Source organism: Candoia aspera, chromosome 4 (genome assembly GCF_035149785.1).
Source record: "Candoia aspera isolate rCanAsp1 chromosome 4, rCanAsp1.hap2, whole genome shotgun sequence".
NCBI lineage: Eukaryota > Metazoa > Chordata > Lepidosauria > Squamata > Boidae > Candoia > Candoia aspera.
Window position 1 is genome coordinate 99,037,124 of NC_086156.1, and position 17,018 is coordinate 99,054,141.

The 17,018-nt window shown below is 46.1% G+C and overlaps 1 protein-coding gene across 1 annotated transcript; it reads right to left on the reverse strand.

The window, feature by feature from the left end:
* Window positions 1-665: 665 nt before the first annotated feature.
* On the reverse strand, window positions 666-16,177 carry LOC134495625 (T-cell-interacting, activating receptor on myeloid cells protein 1-like). Its single transcript, XM_063301185.1, has 7 exons — window positions 16,038-16,177; window positions 15,882-15,917; window positions 13,531-13,827; window positions 12,419-12,709; window positions 3,959-4,060; window positions 2,712-2,749; window positions 666-1,337 (listed from the first exon to the last, which is right to left on the reverse strand). Exons 1-7 carry the CDS (start codon window positions 16,168-16,170, stop codon window positions 1,179-1,181), a joined length of 1,056 nt encoding a protein of 351 aa, XP_063157255.1. The 5' UTR covers window positions 16,171-16,177; the 3' UTR covers window positions 666-1,178.
* Window positions 16,178-17,018: the final 841 nt, after the last annotated feature.

Below are 17,018 nucleotides of genomic sequence, written 5' to 3' on the forward strand. Positions count from 1 at the left end.
TCCATGACAGATTCACAGCGGAGAGTATTCTGCACCAGCATGGCCTCCTGCAGCCTGTCACATGCACACTTGTCCATCCAAGCTAGGATCTCTCTCGAGACGAATTTGCAAGCTACACTATGTTCCCTGCACCCACTAGCTGGCAGGTGTGTGTAATGTCCTGACATACAATCCGATGCAATCGAGATGTATTTTATTATGATAAACCAATCGATCTGAAAAAAAAAGGTGAAAGGTCCCCTGTGCAAGCACCGAGTCATGTCTGGCCCTTTGCAGCCTTGTGTGGCGCAGAGTGGTAGACCGCTGTATTGCAACCAAAACTCTCCCCGCGACCCGAGTTCGATCCCAGTGGAAGCTGGAGTCTCGGGTAGCCGGCTCAGGTCGACTCAGCCTTCCCTCCTTCCGAGGTCGGTGAAATGAGCACCCAGCTTGCTGGGGAAGGTGACGACTGGGGAAGGCAATGGCCAACCACCCCGCTGTAGTCTGCCAAGAAAACGTTGCGAAAGCGGCATCCCCCCAAAGGGTCAAACCAATCAAGGACATTAAAATACAAAGGCATGCAATAGTGTCAAAAGATTGACACAGCCTCCAAAATGGAAAAGCACAGCAATGAAAAAGCGGGCTATGGGCGGGTGGGACAAAAAGGCCTGGAAGCTATGTTATAAATAACATAACAATGTTTTCTTTCTCCTTGCCACTTTGTTGAAAAAGGACTAATTCAAATGTTGACTAAGAGCATATAGGAAGGAACCACTGCTACAGATCAGGAGTAATTTCAGCATCAACAACTTCCTATAAACGAGGTTACTGATGGATGGCAAGAGTGATGATGCAAACAGCATGTGCCTCGATGCCAAGGGAACCCCTTCCCATGTGCCAGCACCCCAATGCTCCTCGTGGTTTCCACTGCTACTCCACGGCTCCTGATGGCTTCACAGAACGAATCACTTCACCAGTCCCCACCGTTGTCCTAAGTACTGTAGTCAAGAGCATTCCGATGATCCCATTTCTGGAGCCACCAGTATGATCTGGCCCTTACGTTTGGCATCTACAGTTACACATCTGTCCGCATGTTACACTGTGGGGAAATAAAATAAAAATAAGCTGTCCTTGCTTGTATTCAACTCAGGGGTCCCCCAAGGTCCTATAATACGACATCCATGCCTGCAGAGTTCTGCCTATTGCTTCTTTACAGTTGCATTTTTGGCCACTGTTGCATATAAGCAAGCTTCAGAGGTTTTGCTAGGACTGGTTGCCTGTTGCATTTTCTGTGGCTGGTGATTCAAAGTAGCGTAGGAGACTTCATCTTGGTGTTCTCCAGCATCAGATTTTAAGGGCTAGAAAGAAGAAGAAAGACTCAGAGGGCATACTTTCCTCCCTTTTGCAATGCAAAGAAATGAGGTGGTCTCTCAAAATAAAAGAATTCGGCACCGCCGACTTGCAAGATTGATGTCAGGTAGCCCAGACTAGGAAACCAAAGTTACGAAGACTAAGACTACTTTTATTATAAGGTCACAATCACAGAATCTTGCAAGTCTCAATGAGCTTCCCTCCCTGCTCCCTTGATCTTCGCGAGAACTAGGGAGGGTCAAGCCTGAGAGGCTTTCTCAAATTACCCTTCTGCCTTGGACTCAAATTTCACGTGCCTGACCACTCTCTTGCTTGCGGCCCTTCCTCCTGTTCCTCAAGGTTATCCCTACTCCCCATTACACGCGGTGATCCTTCAGCTACTCATAGCCTACTCTCTACTAGGGGCTGTGGGTGGTAAATAGAAAGATCTTTGTCCTCCCTTTGTCCATCGCTCTGCCAGCTATTTCTTGGCTAATCTCGGATCACTTCTTTTGACTTTTGTTCCCAGGGGCCCCCAAACAGAGCCCGTGCTCTTTCGTTCTCCTTCTGATAGGAAGAAGGTGCTAGGCTTTACCTGCCCCTATCATATATTTCTTGTAAATACACCTCCTTTCTGATATAGTTAAAAAAACTTCCTTCACTAATCATTGCTCCAGCCAGATGCCTGTCCTTAGGGCCCTCACATGCATCCACACAGGGCTTCTCCTTCCAATCGGGAAGAGAGAGCTCGAGAGCTCCCCTTGTTGCACAAACCCTGTGATGGAGCCTTTTTGGCCTCAGAGAAATTGGCCACAAATGTTGTGGTTGCTCAGTGGCACAGGACTGCATACGCACGGGATCCCCGTTTTTCCCAGTTCCCCACTTCCCTGACAAATGGATTGCGTGAGACGAGGGGAGTGAGTTCAGTCTCCGACAAGAACGGCCAGATCACGCCTCCTTTCAATGGATCGTTTCTGGGATTGGAGAACTCGTATGCACACTTAGGTCTACCCACTCACTTACTCCCGTGATGTAATTATGAATTTAATGCCACCAGTTTCATTAAGTGGGACAGTTTCTTAAATTCTAGGTCAGAGTTGCACAAGCATCTTAAAGCTTGTGAGAGTCATTCTTCAAGCTGCCACACTCCCCAAAACAAGTGAGGCCAGGGCAAAAAGTAAATGGTTTAATAGTGAATGTTATCACTTAATTACTCCCCATGCATTTCATAAAGTTCTTCCTATATCAAATGAAAATTTAGAATTCAGAGGTAACTTTGGAAGGACTGGGGGTGGCATGCAGTAGGCATTCCTGTTCTAACATCTGTATCTGACGAGATCATGTGGACAAGGAAGGCTCAGTCATGAAAGGAAATATCTTACCACACTCACTGCTGGGTTGTCTTCATTGGTTGTGGAGCCTGTGGATCAGAGACACCATGAAATCTTTTGCTTAATTTGGAGCTCATTAAAATGCTGCTCCTTTTCAAAGTGTCCTAACTCTTCAAATTCTTAAGCAAATACGTCTCTATCAGAGTTGATTATACCAGAACAGTTTTGCGCCAAGATGGCCCCACCCTGCTGTTGTTTAGAAGAGCTGTGAAGACCTGGTCCTTTGTCCGGGCCTTTGGCTTCATCACACTTGCCATCCTTTGTCTTCATGTTTTACTGATTTTATTGTAATTCCTTTGTTTGATTGTTGTGAGCCACCCAGAACTGCTGAGAGTTGGGTGGCGTACAAGTTGAATTTTTAAAAAATTCTTCAACTACAGTGTTCAAAAACTTCCTCTGGTTTTTAAAATACAGCTGCTCAGGTCTTCATATTATTCCAGTCTGAGAAGCTGTTGTATCTGAAGGACTTTTCCTATGAAGCCTGCAGTTAAAGCAAATTCTACCCATTCCCACAGCAGGTTTTTTGCACCCCAATTCCTATGCGAGGTCTTTGCACCCCAATTTTGTAATTTCCTCCCTGGAGAGTTTTGCTGGTGCCACTTGATTAAAATTAGACATGAGGTTAAGTCTGTTCTGTATATTCAGAATGTTAACGTTTTATATGGTACTGCTGATTTGTTGTGCACATTCCTTAACTTTGCATTTTGCTTTTGTCAGACGGCCTCCTTTGCTTTTAAATATTTGTTGTAAGCCCCTTTGCAAGCCATCTTTAAAACATGGAATGTTTTGAAATGCAATGACTATAATGCATTTCTTCAGCTTCTTTAAGCCAGCCTACGTTCATGTCCCTGTTTGTTTTTTCTTAATTCTCTTTCATTCTGCGATAAGGGAAAACAAGGAGATGTGCAAGCCCCTTCCCTTAGATTATGAGAAATCTTCCTGGGGCAATTTTCACGGTTTTCAGATTTTATCACCTACTGCCAGCAAGGCTTCAAGCTTCTCTTTAAACCACAAGGTCCAGAAACTTGCTTTGCTTTGAAAAGGAGCAACTTCTCTCTCCGATACTATTGGCTATCAGCTTTTACAGAGAAGCCTTTTTTTTATGCTGCTCTGTGAAAATGGGGGCAAGGCAGTCATCATGGGAGGTTTATAGGCCATGGTTAGTATAGGACAGTATTTAGAATATTACTCATCTACTACTCTGTACCCATGCTTATTACAAGGCCATCCCCACTTACTTTTTCTCCTCTTTTGCCAGCATACAAAGGCCAGTAGCAACAAGATAAGAAGCAGGAAAAGGCTTGCAGCAATACCTCCCCATACGTATGGGCTAGGAACACCTGTGAAGCCAAAACCATTTAGAGCCATTACACTGCTGCTCCTCCATCTCCACGCCCCTGCAGAGTTTCCTCCAGAAGTTCCACCTCCCACTTCCGGAGATGACAGGGGTTGAAACTGACACCTCTTGGAGGCAACGTTTGTGCCCTAAAATAGGGTTATGGCCTTTCCACACCATCCCCTGCCAGTGGGCAAGAAAAGGCTACCATGATTCTCAAATCAGCCTTAAATCAGTTTTCTGGAAAGGAGGGGAGAAATACTTGCAGTCTTGCAAGATTCTGTTAATGTAACCTAACAATCAAGGCAGAGCTAGTGCTCCTGGTTGGGCTTCTCTCTGGACTCCCTTGCAGGGCTAACATCAATCCTGCAAGTCTGAAAGTATTTCTCTCTCCCCTCCCCCAGCTTTCTTGTTATCAGGATGTCTGATATCCACTACTGAGAGATTGCCCCAGTTCAAAGTCTTCCAGAAATCCACTCTGTCTCTGATGGGGGGAATGGAGAAAAGGAAATACGCTAAGTTTGGTATCTTACCTCCCCAAAGCAGCTCCAGTGGGTCACTTGGCTCTGACCAGACAAAGGGGCTACTTTTGTTGTGGTACTGGCAGGTATAGCTTTGTGCCTCCTCCGACCTTGTCCGATGGAGAAGAAAATCCACTGACTTTTTATTTGGCTGTGCAGCCCTGTAAGCTATCTGCTCCCTTGATCTCAGAAGAGCAAAAGCCAGGTCTGGTTTTGGCCCCTTGCACTGTATGGAGATGTTTGCTTTTGAGGCATCTTCATTTATAATCCAGATGGAAGGCTTGGTCAGGCTGGGATCTAGGAGGAAGAAAGATTCAGCGAAACCTTGGAGACCCTTGTAAACAAGTATCTCCTGCTGAATTCAACCATAAATTGTTGGAAGCAAACACATTCATATCAGCCACTTGATTGGCTCTGAAGCAGCCTGGGGTCCCCAGGCCTGCTGACAAAACCACATCTTAAGAGCTTTCTGGAATAGGAGCAAGGAGGGGGCCAATCGTATCTCTGCAGGGATGATATTCCACAGGGAGGGAGCCACCACGGAGAAGGCCCTTCTTCTTGGTCCCACTAGATGGACCTTCTTAATGGGGGTGGGGACCTGTAACATACCCTGCCTCCCCACTCTGGTGGGCTGGGTGGATGTAACTGGGGAAAGGGAGTCCTTCAGATAACCAGGCCCCAAGCCATGTAGGGCTTTAAAGGTGATAACCAGAACGTTGAATTGGACCCAGAAGCAAATCGGCAACCAATGCAGCTCCCCTAAAAGAGGTGACACATGGGCAAGTCTAGGCTTGCGCAGAACTATGTGGGCTGCTACATTTTGAACCAATTGAAGCTTCCGGATACTTTTCAAGGGCAGCCCCATGTAGAGCGCATTACAATAGTCCAAACGGGAGGTGACTAGGGCATGGGTGACTGTGAGAAGGGCCTGTTGGTCCAGGAATGGGTGGAGCTGGTGCACAACACGCAGTTGTGCAAAGGATCTCCTGGCCACGACTGCCACCTGTTCTTTGAGCAGGAGTTGTGAGTTCAGGAGTGCTGGAAGTTCTGGCAAATCCAGCATGCCTCATTTGCATGTGAATTAACATGTAAATTGAGTTGTCCCACAATGCAACTCTGAGGAAGCTGTTTGTTGCCACTCCCACTTCTACTTTCTCTTCCTTCCTGCTTCCACCCAAGGAGAAGCAAGCATGCTACTGTGCTCTCCATTCATCAGGGCCATGTGCTCGGGCCTTGATGAAGGATTCTGCCCCTTTCTTTCACACAGTTCTTGGCAGCTGTAGGGCTGAGAATTTAGGACAAACTATGTAATTAGAAAGAAAAGAAGAACAAAGGAACTTCATCTTCTCCACCAAGATGGATGTAACAGAACAACAAAGAATAAAGTCAGTAAGATTCTTTTTACTTATCTTAACCTAAACTGTCGAAGCATGTGATTCTTTATGCTTGGGAGGGCTGAGTGTGTAAGATCAATAACCTGTATCACTCTGATGTGCTCATTGGAGCTATCTAAGATAATTTTCTTTTTCTGTGCCAGCTTATCAGCTGTGTTATAAACTCTGCTCCATTTCAGTGGTTCTAGCAGGCTACTAAATTGGCTTCATAAATAACATCCCTCCCTTTTCAATCTTTTGGCAAGAGAAGGATCCTCTTCTCCATTCTCAGCTATAATTCTTTTAAAATACTTAGAAGAAAGCCTATTTATTTCTTCCCCACTCTATTATTCTATCCCTGTTCCCAAATTGCCCATATATTACATTTCTGTGGCTTCAAAGCGATATACTAAACAATTTTAGCTCACAGAGAGGGATGGCATCTGTAAAAGCAAAATGGTGTTAAAATGATGGTGCAGGTTTCATGATGTCTTTATGCAAATGGATGACCTGGGTCATGATATCACAACATCTGATGCAAATATGTAAGTTACATAATTTGCATTTTGACATCATCAGGCAGATGCCATCGGTTGGCCCTCTTTGTCCACCCCCCACGGATGCCCAAGCACAGATACGGATTTGGATTTCAAGTATTGTGAAAGAGCATAATTCACACCAGGGCAAGAAAAAGAAATGCAAAATGCATGGAAACTTTAGTCAGAGCAACCTGGCTTTCTATCCATGTATTACAAAGCCTTCTTTCCCACCTCTCATAGAGGTGCTCTGGGTGGTGTACGGAGTGCTCCCTCCTATTCCCCCCCCCCTTCAACTCTGTGAGGTGCGTTGGTTGAAAAACAGCAATTTCCCCAAAGTTACCCAGCGAGCTTCTCTGGCAGAGGAAGGAAATATCTGGCTGATGCAAAACTGGAACTCTTTGCAGGGCCATTTGTGTGAAAAGCAAACCATCACCTGTTAGGTTGAGATAGATTTTATCACTCAAAGCTGAACATTGAGAGCAGCAAGTTCTACAGCTGTAGATGCCCCCATCTGTTGGGCTGAGGTTGGCCAAGGAAAAGGCAGCCTTGTTGGATTTTGCCTCCTGGCGGGGACCTGCAGTTTTCCCTCCGTCAGATGAGCTTTGGTGCCTGTTGAGATAGACGTCTCCGTCAAAGTCATCCTCGCTCCTGCAGGTGATGGTGACCTCTTCCCCCAGGGCAACCATCCCACTGGGGCTGATAGATATCAAAGGCTTGGAGGGGGTGTGAGCTGGAGAAGAAAAAAAAAATCAGCAGAATAAAATGTGGACAATGCAGCATCTGTTTATCCTCCTCCTCAGAAATGGAAAGACTAAAGGAAGAAGCAGGACTTTCCTGTGTGAAGAGGGCCCAATACTTTTTGGCAGAAATGACAAATAACATGATTTGGGAAGATCCTGCTCCACTGTAACCAACCTCTAGTTTATTCAGTGTTTTACATTTTACATTTTCTAGTTCTACCTCATGTATTTCTTATTTATGTTGGGACATCATTCAAAGATTTTTCGTTTCGCTTTTCGTTCGAAACAAGGCAAAATTAATTTTATTGCCAACAAGCTGAAGGGGAGGGCAGCGGATTGGTATGTGCAGTTGTGCCAAACAGAAGCCACGGAGCTAGAGGACTTTGATGAGTTTCTGTGGTCACTAAAACAGCACTTTGAAGACCCCTTGGCTCAAGAGAGAGCGAAAAGCGCCCTGAGAAAACTCTATCAAGGAACCCTTTCCGTCGCAGACTACGCTTTGGGAGCACCTGTTCTCTTTAGACCAAAAAAGGATGGTTCTTTGAGGCTATGTACCGATTTCCGCGGGCTCAATGCAGTTTCAATATTAAATAAATATCCTTTGCCCCTTATCAAAGATATGTTATCACATCTGGCCAGAGGCAAAATCTTCTCAAAATTGGACTTAAGGGAAGCCTATTTTCGCATTCGCATAAGGGAGGGGGATGAGTGGAAAACAGCGTTTAACTGTCCTCTTGGGGCTTTCCAATACAAAGTCTTGCCTTTTGGTCTGTCTGGGTCACCTGGGGTTTTTATGCAACTTATCAATGAGGTCTTGCACGACCACCTGTTTAAAGGGGTATTGGTGTATTTGGATGATGTATTGATTTATACTGAAACCATGTCAGAACATATTCATTTGGTGCGTCAAGTGCTTACTAAATTGAGAAAAGCAGAGTTGTATGCTAAACTGTCTAAGTGTGCCTTCCATCAATCACAAATAGATTATTTGGGATATAGAATTTCGGCAAAGGGCATTGAGATGGACCCTGCTAAAGTTGAAGCCATTCTGGCATGGGAGCCACCCCGTACCAGGAGGCAATTACAAAGTTTCCTTGGATTCGCTAATTTCTACAGGGCATTTGCCCAAAATTTTGCGGAAACCGCCCTGCCCCTTACTGAACTTTTAAAAACTAAAGCTCAGGGGGATACCCGACGTTCAAAGAACCCAGGAGCGCTCCTAAAATGGACCCCAGCTTGCCAACAAGCATTCGATGCGCTCAAACAAATCTTCACCACCGAACCTATTTTGCAGCATCCTGACCCTACTAAGCCTTTCGTAGTGCAGGTTGATGCCTCTGATTTCTCCGTCGGAGCACTTCTCCTCCAGTCAGACCAATCTGACACTTTAAAACCCTGTGCCTACCTCTCTCACAAGTTCACAGAAACAGAGAGACGATGGCATGTTTGGGAGAAAGAGGCTTTTGCTGTCAAAACCGCCCTGGAAACCTGGCGCCACTTGTTAGAAGGGGCTTCCCACCCTTTCGAAGTGTGGACTGATCATAAGAACCTGGAGGCATTAAGCACCAGCCGAAAACTCAGCCCCAAACAACTTCACTGGGCTGAATTTTTCAGTCACTTTGATTTCACACTCAAATTTATACCAGGCAGAAAAAACTTTCTAGCGGATGCTTTATCACGCAGACCCCAAGACGCTGGCCCTGGGCCAACAGTACAAGGTACTGTATGGACAGACAAACAATTAAGTTTGGCAGCTGTGACACGCAGCCAGACACGAGCGCAACAGACTCAACGCCACACCGCTCCGCCTCCCTACCGTCCAGCGCGCTTGCCAATTCCATCAGACTTGAAACAACAGTTGCTTTCCCACCTTAAAACTGATACTTGGTTACAGGCAAACTTACAAACTGTAACTTTCACTGACGAATTTGCCTGGTGGAACGATCGTCTCTATGTCCCTGAGGCATTACGAAAGACCATTCTCCAGCGCTGCCACGACGATAAGTTGGCTGGACACTTTGGGTATCTTAAAACCCTTCACCTTGTCAGGCGTCAATTCTGGTGGCCAACTCTACTCAAAGACCTTAAGGCTTATGTGACTGCGTGCCCTGTCTGTGCGACAACGAAGCGCAAAACTGGCAAGCCTCAAGGCCTCCTACAACCGGTTGCAACCCTGTCCTACCCATGGCAGGACATATCCATGGACTTTATTGTTGATCTCCCACCTAGTCAACAAAAAACAGTCATTTGGGTGGTAAAAGACTTTTTTTCAAAACAAGCGCATTTCATCCCATGCGCCTCTATCCCTACCGCGCAACAGCTGGCACGTCTATTCCTCATTCATGTGTACCGCCTTCACGGAATCCATGCCCGTTTGGTGAGTGACAGAGGCACACAATTTACGTCACAGTTTTGGCAGGCTTTTTTAAAACTGCTTGGCACCAAGCAAGCCCTCTCCACCGCGTGGCATCCAGAGACAGATGGATCTACTGAGGCAGTTAATTCCACCCTGGAACAATACTTGCGGGCCTTTGTTAATTATCAACAGGACAACTGGGTGGACCTACTCCCATTTGCTGAAGTTGCCTACAACAACGCCATTCATCAAAGCACTGGTCAAGTTCCCTTTAAAGCTGTCTTCGGTCGTGAGTTCGTCCCAATACCCGAACTCCCGCACCCGCAACCACTGCCAGCCTCGCTCACTGACTGGGCTGACACTCTCAAAGACTCGTGGCAGAACATTCAACGAGCCCTTGGCCATGCACAAACCACTTATAAAAAACATGCTGATGCCAAACGCTCCCCCGAACCTGCATTTGCTGTGGGGGATAAAGTCTACCTCTCCACGAAATTCATCAAATCAACACAACCCTCTAAAAAACTGGGTCCTAAATTTGTTGGTCCTTTCCCCATTATTGCACAAATTAACCCTGTTACTTTTAAACTCGATTTACCCCATAACCTTAAACGTTTGCATCCTGTTTTCCATTGCAGCTTACTCAAACCGTACCTGCAGTCGGACCGCTGGCATCCCCAACTGACCCCACCGCCTCCTATCATGATTGATAACCAACAACACTTTGAAGTGACCGACATTCTTGACTCACGTCGCCAGCGTTCCACTTTGCAGTATCTTGTCCGCTGGAAACATTTTCCTCATCCTGAATGGGTTTCTGCTACTGACGTTCGATCACCCCACCTAGTTACTCGTTTTCACTCTGCCTACCCTAACAAGCCGGCTCCTTAGCGTTGTTGTGAGGGGGCGATATGTCATGTTCCCGTTTCAATGTTCTGTTAACATCGTAACGTTTCACATGTTAAACTGTTCATCCGTGTATACTCGGCTTACCCGTTTCCTGGTATTTTCCATTCATGCTCTGTTCATTGTTTTGCTACTGTGGAATGTATGTTTGGGTTTGCAATCCTGTTCAAGGTTACTTTCCCAGGTGCATGTAACGGTTCCTCGCACCTGGGAGGGGGTGGTTGCTGACGGGCGCTCGGGGCGGGACTGGATTGAAAGCAAGGCTTTTAAGTTTGTATTTGGCGTGCTTTTGCTCATTCTCAGCTTTCTCTGTATTTGCATACTATTCCTTTAATAAATCAGTTATCTTTAAGCCCGAGCTTGTGAGACTGAGTATTTGGGATTAGGCAACCATTACAGACCTCGACCGCCTCCAAGCACTTGAAGAGGGCAGTCACAGCACTGCTTAGCTCACCATGGCCAGAGATGTACAACTATCATCAGCATACTGATGATATCTCACCCCATGGTGATGGATGATCTCACCCAGCAGCTTCATGTAGATGTTAAACAGGAGCGGAGAGAGCACTGACCCCTGCGGCACTCCACAAAGCAGGGGCTGAGGGCGGAACCTCTCGCCCCCGATCATCACCGACTGGAAATGGCCCTGGAGGAAGGAGGTAAACCAGGGCAACCATACGTACAGGATTCAATATACTGCTCTGTTATCTTTCTATTCCTACACACCATCCTTGCTTCCATCACATCCAAACCAGCTTCCAAATGATATTGCAAATAACAAGAGTAATTAAAAAGCATCTAATAATCCAATCAAGTGGACTGTGATCCATGAACACATGCTTAAGCCAGTTAAAGTGGCCTGAGCTGACACCACATGCTAAGATACAAAAGGCAAAGAAAGATTAAAAGTAATCAAGTTTCATGCATAGTGCAAACACAATCACCAACTTTAACTGGACAAGTTAAATGTTTTGGGCAAAGTCAGCCATCCAGTCATGGCATTTCCAAGTAGGGAAAAGGGTGCTTTCCCAACTGGGAAAGATGCTCCCCTGAGACCCTGAAGAGCAGAGGGTTTCTCCCAAATTTCACTGCAGAAGACACCTTGGCAATAAATACCCTTGTTGTCAATGCCTAGGATTAAAATATTCATCAGCAGATGTAACTCCTTTTTGCTTACATTGTGCCTCTGTCTCAGCTCAAATCCTCCAAGGGCAAACAATTATTTCAGAAGGACCATAAGCATCCAGGGACCTCATCCTCCAAGGAATTCCTTGCTATTTTTCAGCAAGAGAGGCTTGATCTGCTCTTGTGCACTTCCACGCCATGGGGGCCTACGTAGAGCTGGTCACGCAAGGACAGGCAGGGCCTGCAGCTGAAGCTACTGCAGGGCCTGTCGTGGCCAAATTCCCTCCCCTCCCCCCTCCCCTGCATAAAGAAATTCATACTTTGCTAACACCCCCACCGCTTCCACATCTCCCTGGGAACATTTCCTGGTCATTGGCAAAATCATTTGAGCCATTGCTGTAAAGCAGTCTCTTCTTTTCCTCCTTCCCCCCTCCTCCCTCCCCCACCCCTCCTCCTCCTCCTCCTCCTCCTCCTTCCTGAAATCTTCTTGTTTTGTGGTTAACCCAAACAATCATTGCAAGCACTCACTATTTGATTAATATCCTATATTACGTACAGTTTTTATGCTCTGTTTTATTCTGGTGAGGGAATAACGCAGAAGTGCAGATAAGTCTCTGCTCAGGATTGCAGTATGTGTCTATCCATCCTTCTGCATCTCTGTCTCTTTTTTCAGTCCCATATGTTTATTAATTTTATATCTATAGCATACTAAAAAAAGAATCTACCTCCAAGAATCCAGGCCGTCTCGGGTTCTTCGATGGGGGGGAAGGAGAAAAGGCAATATGCTACTTTGGCGTCTTACCTCCCCAAGGCAGCTCTGGCCGGTCACTTGGCTCTGACCAGACATAGGGGCTGTTTTGGTGGTGGTACTGGCAGGTATAGCTTTGTGCCTCTTCCAACCTCACCGGGTGGAGAAAAAAACCCACTGCCTTTTCCTCTGGCTGTGCAGCCCTGTAAGCTATCTGCTCCCTTGATTTCAGAAGAGCAAAAGCCAGATCTGGTTTTGTGTCCTCACACCATATGGAGATGTTTGCTTCCAGAGCATCTTGTTCTTCCTTTCTAATCCAAATGGAAGGCTTGGTCAGGCTGGGATCTAGGAGGAGGAAGGATTCAGTGAAACCTCAGAGACCCTTGTAGACAAGAATCTCCTGCTTCATTCAACCATAAATAACATCCCTCCCTTTTCAATCCTTTGGCAAGAGAAGGATCCTCTTCTCCATTCTTAGATATAATGTTTTTAAAATACTTATCAGAAAGCCTATTTATTTCTTCCCCAGTCTGTTATTCTATCACGGTTCCCAAATTTCCCACATATTACAATTCTGTGGCTTCAAAGCAATATACTAAACAATTTTAGCTCACAGAGAGGGATGGCATCTGTAAAAGCAAAATGGTGTTAAAATGATGGTGCAGGTTTCATGATGTCTTTATGCAAATGGATGACCTGGGTCATGATATCACAACATCTGATGCAAATATGTAAGTTACATAATTTGCGTTTTGACATCATCAGGCAGATGCCATCGGTTGGCCCTCTTTGTCCACCCCCCACGGATGCCCAAGCACAGATACGGATTTGGATTTCAAGTATTGTGAAAGAGCATAATTCACACCAGGGCAAGAAAAAGAAATGCAAAATGCATGGAAACTTTAGTCAGAGCAACCTGGCTTTCTATCCATGTATTACAAAGCCTTCTTTCCCACCTCTCATAGAGGTGCTCTGGGTGGTGTACGGAGTGCTCCCTCCTATTCCCGCCCCCCCCCCCATTCAACTCTGTGAGGTACGTTGGTTGAAAAACAGCAATTTCCCCAAAGTTACCCAGCGAGCTTCTCTGGCAGAGGAAGGAAATATCTGGCTGATGCAAAACTGTGGAACTCTTTGCAGGGCCATTTGTGTGAAAAGCAAACCATCACCTGTTAGGTTGAGATAGATTTTATCACTCAAAGCTGAACATTGAGAGCAGCAAGTTCTACAGCTGTAGATGCCCCCATCTGTTGGGCTGAGGTTGGCCAAGGAAAAGGCAGCCTTGTTGGATTTTGCCTCCTGGCGGGGACCTGCAGTTTTCCCTCCGTCAGATGAGCTTTGGTGCCTGTTGAGATAGACGTCTCCGTCAAAGTCATCCTCGCTCCTGCAGGTGATGGTGACCTCTTCCCCCAGGGCAACCATCCCACTGGGGCTGATAGATATCAAAGGCTTGGAGGGGGTGTGAGCTGGAGAAGAAAAAAAAAATCAGCAGAATAAAATGTGGACAATGCAGCATCTGTTTATCCTCCTCCTCAGAAATGGAAAGACTAAAGGAAGAAGCAGGACTTTCCTGTGTGAAGAGGGCCCAATACTTTTTGGCAGAAATGATGACCATCAGCAGCACTTCACCAGAAAAGACACCCCAATAATATCTATTTTGTTGCCATTGATTTCCATTTTTCATGCTTTGAGACTTTTGATGTTATTGGGGATGTGATACTGCAAAAGTGATCAGCAAATAGGTTGATGTGTTGGGTGGATCCTGCTCCACTATCACAATCTCTAGTTTGTTCAATACTTTATATTTTACTTTAATACTTGATATTTCTCATTTTGTAGTTCTACGTCATGTATTTATTACTTATTCTGGGACATCATACAAAGATTGTGACATCCATTTTTAAAATATATAACCTAGGCACCAGTTCTTCAACTCGTCAAAACCGCTTGGTCCTCCTCTCTCATACAACCTGCTGTTCAGCAGAGGATCCCTTTTGTGTGCCTGATTTTTCTTGTGGTCCCTTCCATCTCCTCTCTCTCTATTATAGAGACATTCCCATTAATGAGGAGCCACAGCTTTCAATCTGAAGTCTGCTTAGTCCACAACAGGCTGATCTGCATTTGTGGTGGGCTAATTTGAAAGGAAAGAGCCTTTAAGGAATTCAGGAGCTCCTTAAGATCATCTTTATTGTAAATTGTGACCCTTTAATCTATACTTGAGGAGCCTCGTGTGGCACAGAGTGGTAGGTGGCAGTATTGCAACCGAAACTCTCCCCGCGACCCGAGTTTGATCCCAGCGGAAGCTGGATTCTCAGGTAGCCGGCCCAGGTCAACTCAGCCTTCCCTCCTTCCGAGGTCGGTAAAATGAGCACCCAGCTTGCTGGGGAAGGTGACGACTGGGGAAGGCAATGACAAACCACCCCGCTATAGTCTGCCAAGAAAACATCGTGAAAACGGCGTCCCCCCAAAGGGTCAGATGTGACTCGGTGCTTACACAGGGGACCTTTCACCTTTCACCAAGGTGAAAGGAGGCATTTGTTTTTGGAATGTTTTGAACACCCTTCATTTACCCTCCTTGAAAGGTTTTAGTCTGAAAGTAAACAGCCCCAGGACAGGTTACTGACGGTAATTGCCTCTCCATGCTTAGCTCTAGAACAAAGCATAGAAGAAGACGTTGGAGCCTAAGACCATGACTTAGATAAGGGAAAAAAAGAAAGAAAATACAACTAAATCTTATTTATACATAAATTTATTATTTATTTTTAAAAAGATTTATAAGGCTGCCCAACACCGTGACTCTGGGTGGCTTACAAAATTAAAAACTATAAAAACACAATGCACACATACACCCTGGTGGCAGCAAACACATTCATATCAGCCACTTGATTGGCTCTGAAGCAGCCGGGGGTCCCCAGGCCCACTGACAAAACCACACCTTCGGGCCTTCCAGAACAGAAGCAAGGAGGTGGCCAATTGTATCTCTGCAGGGATGATATTCCACAGGGAGGGAGCCACCACGGAGAAGGCCGTTCTTCTTGGTCCCACTAGATGGACCTTCTTAATGGGGGTGGGGACCTGTAACATATCCCGCCTCCCCGCTCTGGTGGGCTGGGTAGATGTAACTGGGGAAAGGGGGACCTTCAAATAACCAGGACCCAAGCCATGTAGGGCTTTGAAGGTGATAACCAGAACGTTGAAGAGGACTCAGAAGCAAATCGGCAACCAATGCAGCTCCCGTAAAAGAGGTGACACATGGACAAGTCTAGGCCTGCGCAGAACTATGCGGGCTGCTACATTTTGAACCAATTGAAGCTTCCGGATACTTTTCAAGGGCAGCCCCATGTAGAGCGCATTACAATAGTCCAAACGGGAGGTGACTAGGGCATGGGTGACTGTGAGAAGGGCCTGTTGGTCCAGGAATGGGCATAGCTGGTGCACAATTCCACCTCAGGTAAGCCAAGCCACCCCCAGAACCTCTCAGCATTTAGGGAAAGGAGGGCAAAAAACCATCTTGACTCACCTCTAGAGGTCCAGCACTGCCTGGCCAGCCACCATCCTGGGAAGAAGATCAGTCGTTTAGAGACACAGCAACCAAACAATGCAAAGCAGCTGTGAGTCTTCCCCTTCTGACAAACAGCACATATGATTCTCTTCCCCTTTCATGTCAGATACCAACCAAGGAAGACGATGTGGAGGGATAGCTTCATCTTCAAAATCCTTCTGCTCTGCAGCCAGTAGAGTCTTCTCAGCTCTCCTCTTCTGTAGAAAATGGTCTCCACTGAGGTTTTGTACTTCCTAAAACATACCATGGACTGGGCTACTTATATGGTAGCATCCAATCCGAAACAGGAACTCTGTGACATCTCACAATAATGTCGTTCACTCTCAGCAGGCCTTGTCATCTGCAAAACCACATCCCCTTTTGTATTTCAGAAGAAGCATAAAATGTACCCAGAGGAAGGAATGTGCTCCAAACAATCAGAATTGTGAGGATTCTTCAAGATGAACCTGGATAAGTTAACACTGTTTTCCTCTTACAGCATCAAGAAGGCCAGTTATCTCATGAACAGGATTACGACCTCTGGAATGGAGAGCATCTTGCTTCGTGCCTCCTCCTTCTCCATCCTCTGGTAGACCTATTCCAAGGTGGGTGGGATGGTGGTAAGTTAAACATCAACCTTGGGGAATGATGGCCTGGTAAAGATGGTAAAGAAAAAGAAAATTGCACACTGAAAAACATGAAAGATTGCACGAAGCATGTGTAAACTTCCAAGTCTTGATTTTTTAGAAAAAACTCAGTCATCATTAAGCCCCAAGCAGTGAATACAGGAGTGAATGGTCCTGCATCTCTGAGGATGCAACTACAGATGCAAGCAGCTGTGGTATGAAGGATCAAATATGACCCCTCCTGCGAGCTGCAGCTCAGCAACACCCACAGGGCCATATAGTCTCCAGGCCCTGTCATAATAGTTGGGCGCCACCTATTGCCTCAGCCCAGCTTCCACAGGCTTCAGATACTACTCTACTGGTCCAAGCTCACCCATCCAACCCTAGCAGGGTCCTATTCTTCTCTGGCTTCCCTTGATGGGTTAATTTCATCCTTAGGTAGCTGTAGAGCATAGTGGGAATGGTGGAGGAGGGGCCATAATCTGGCAAG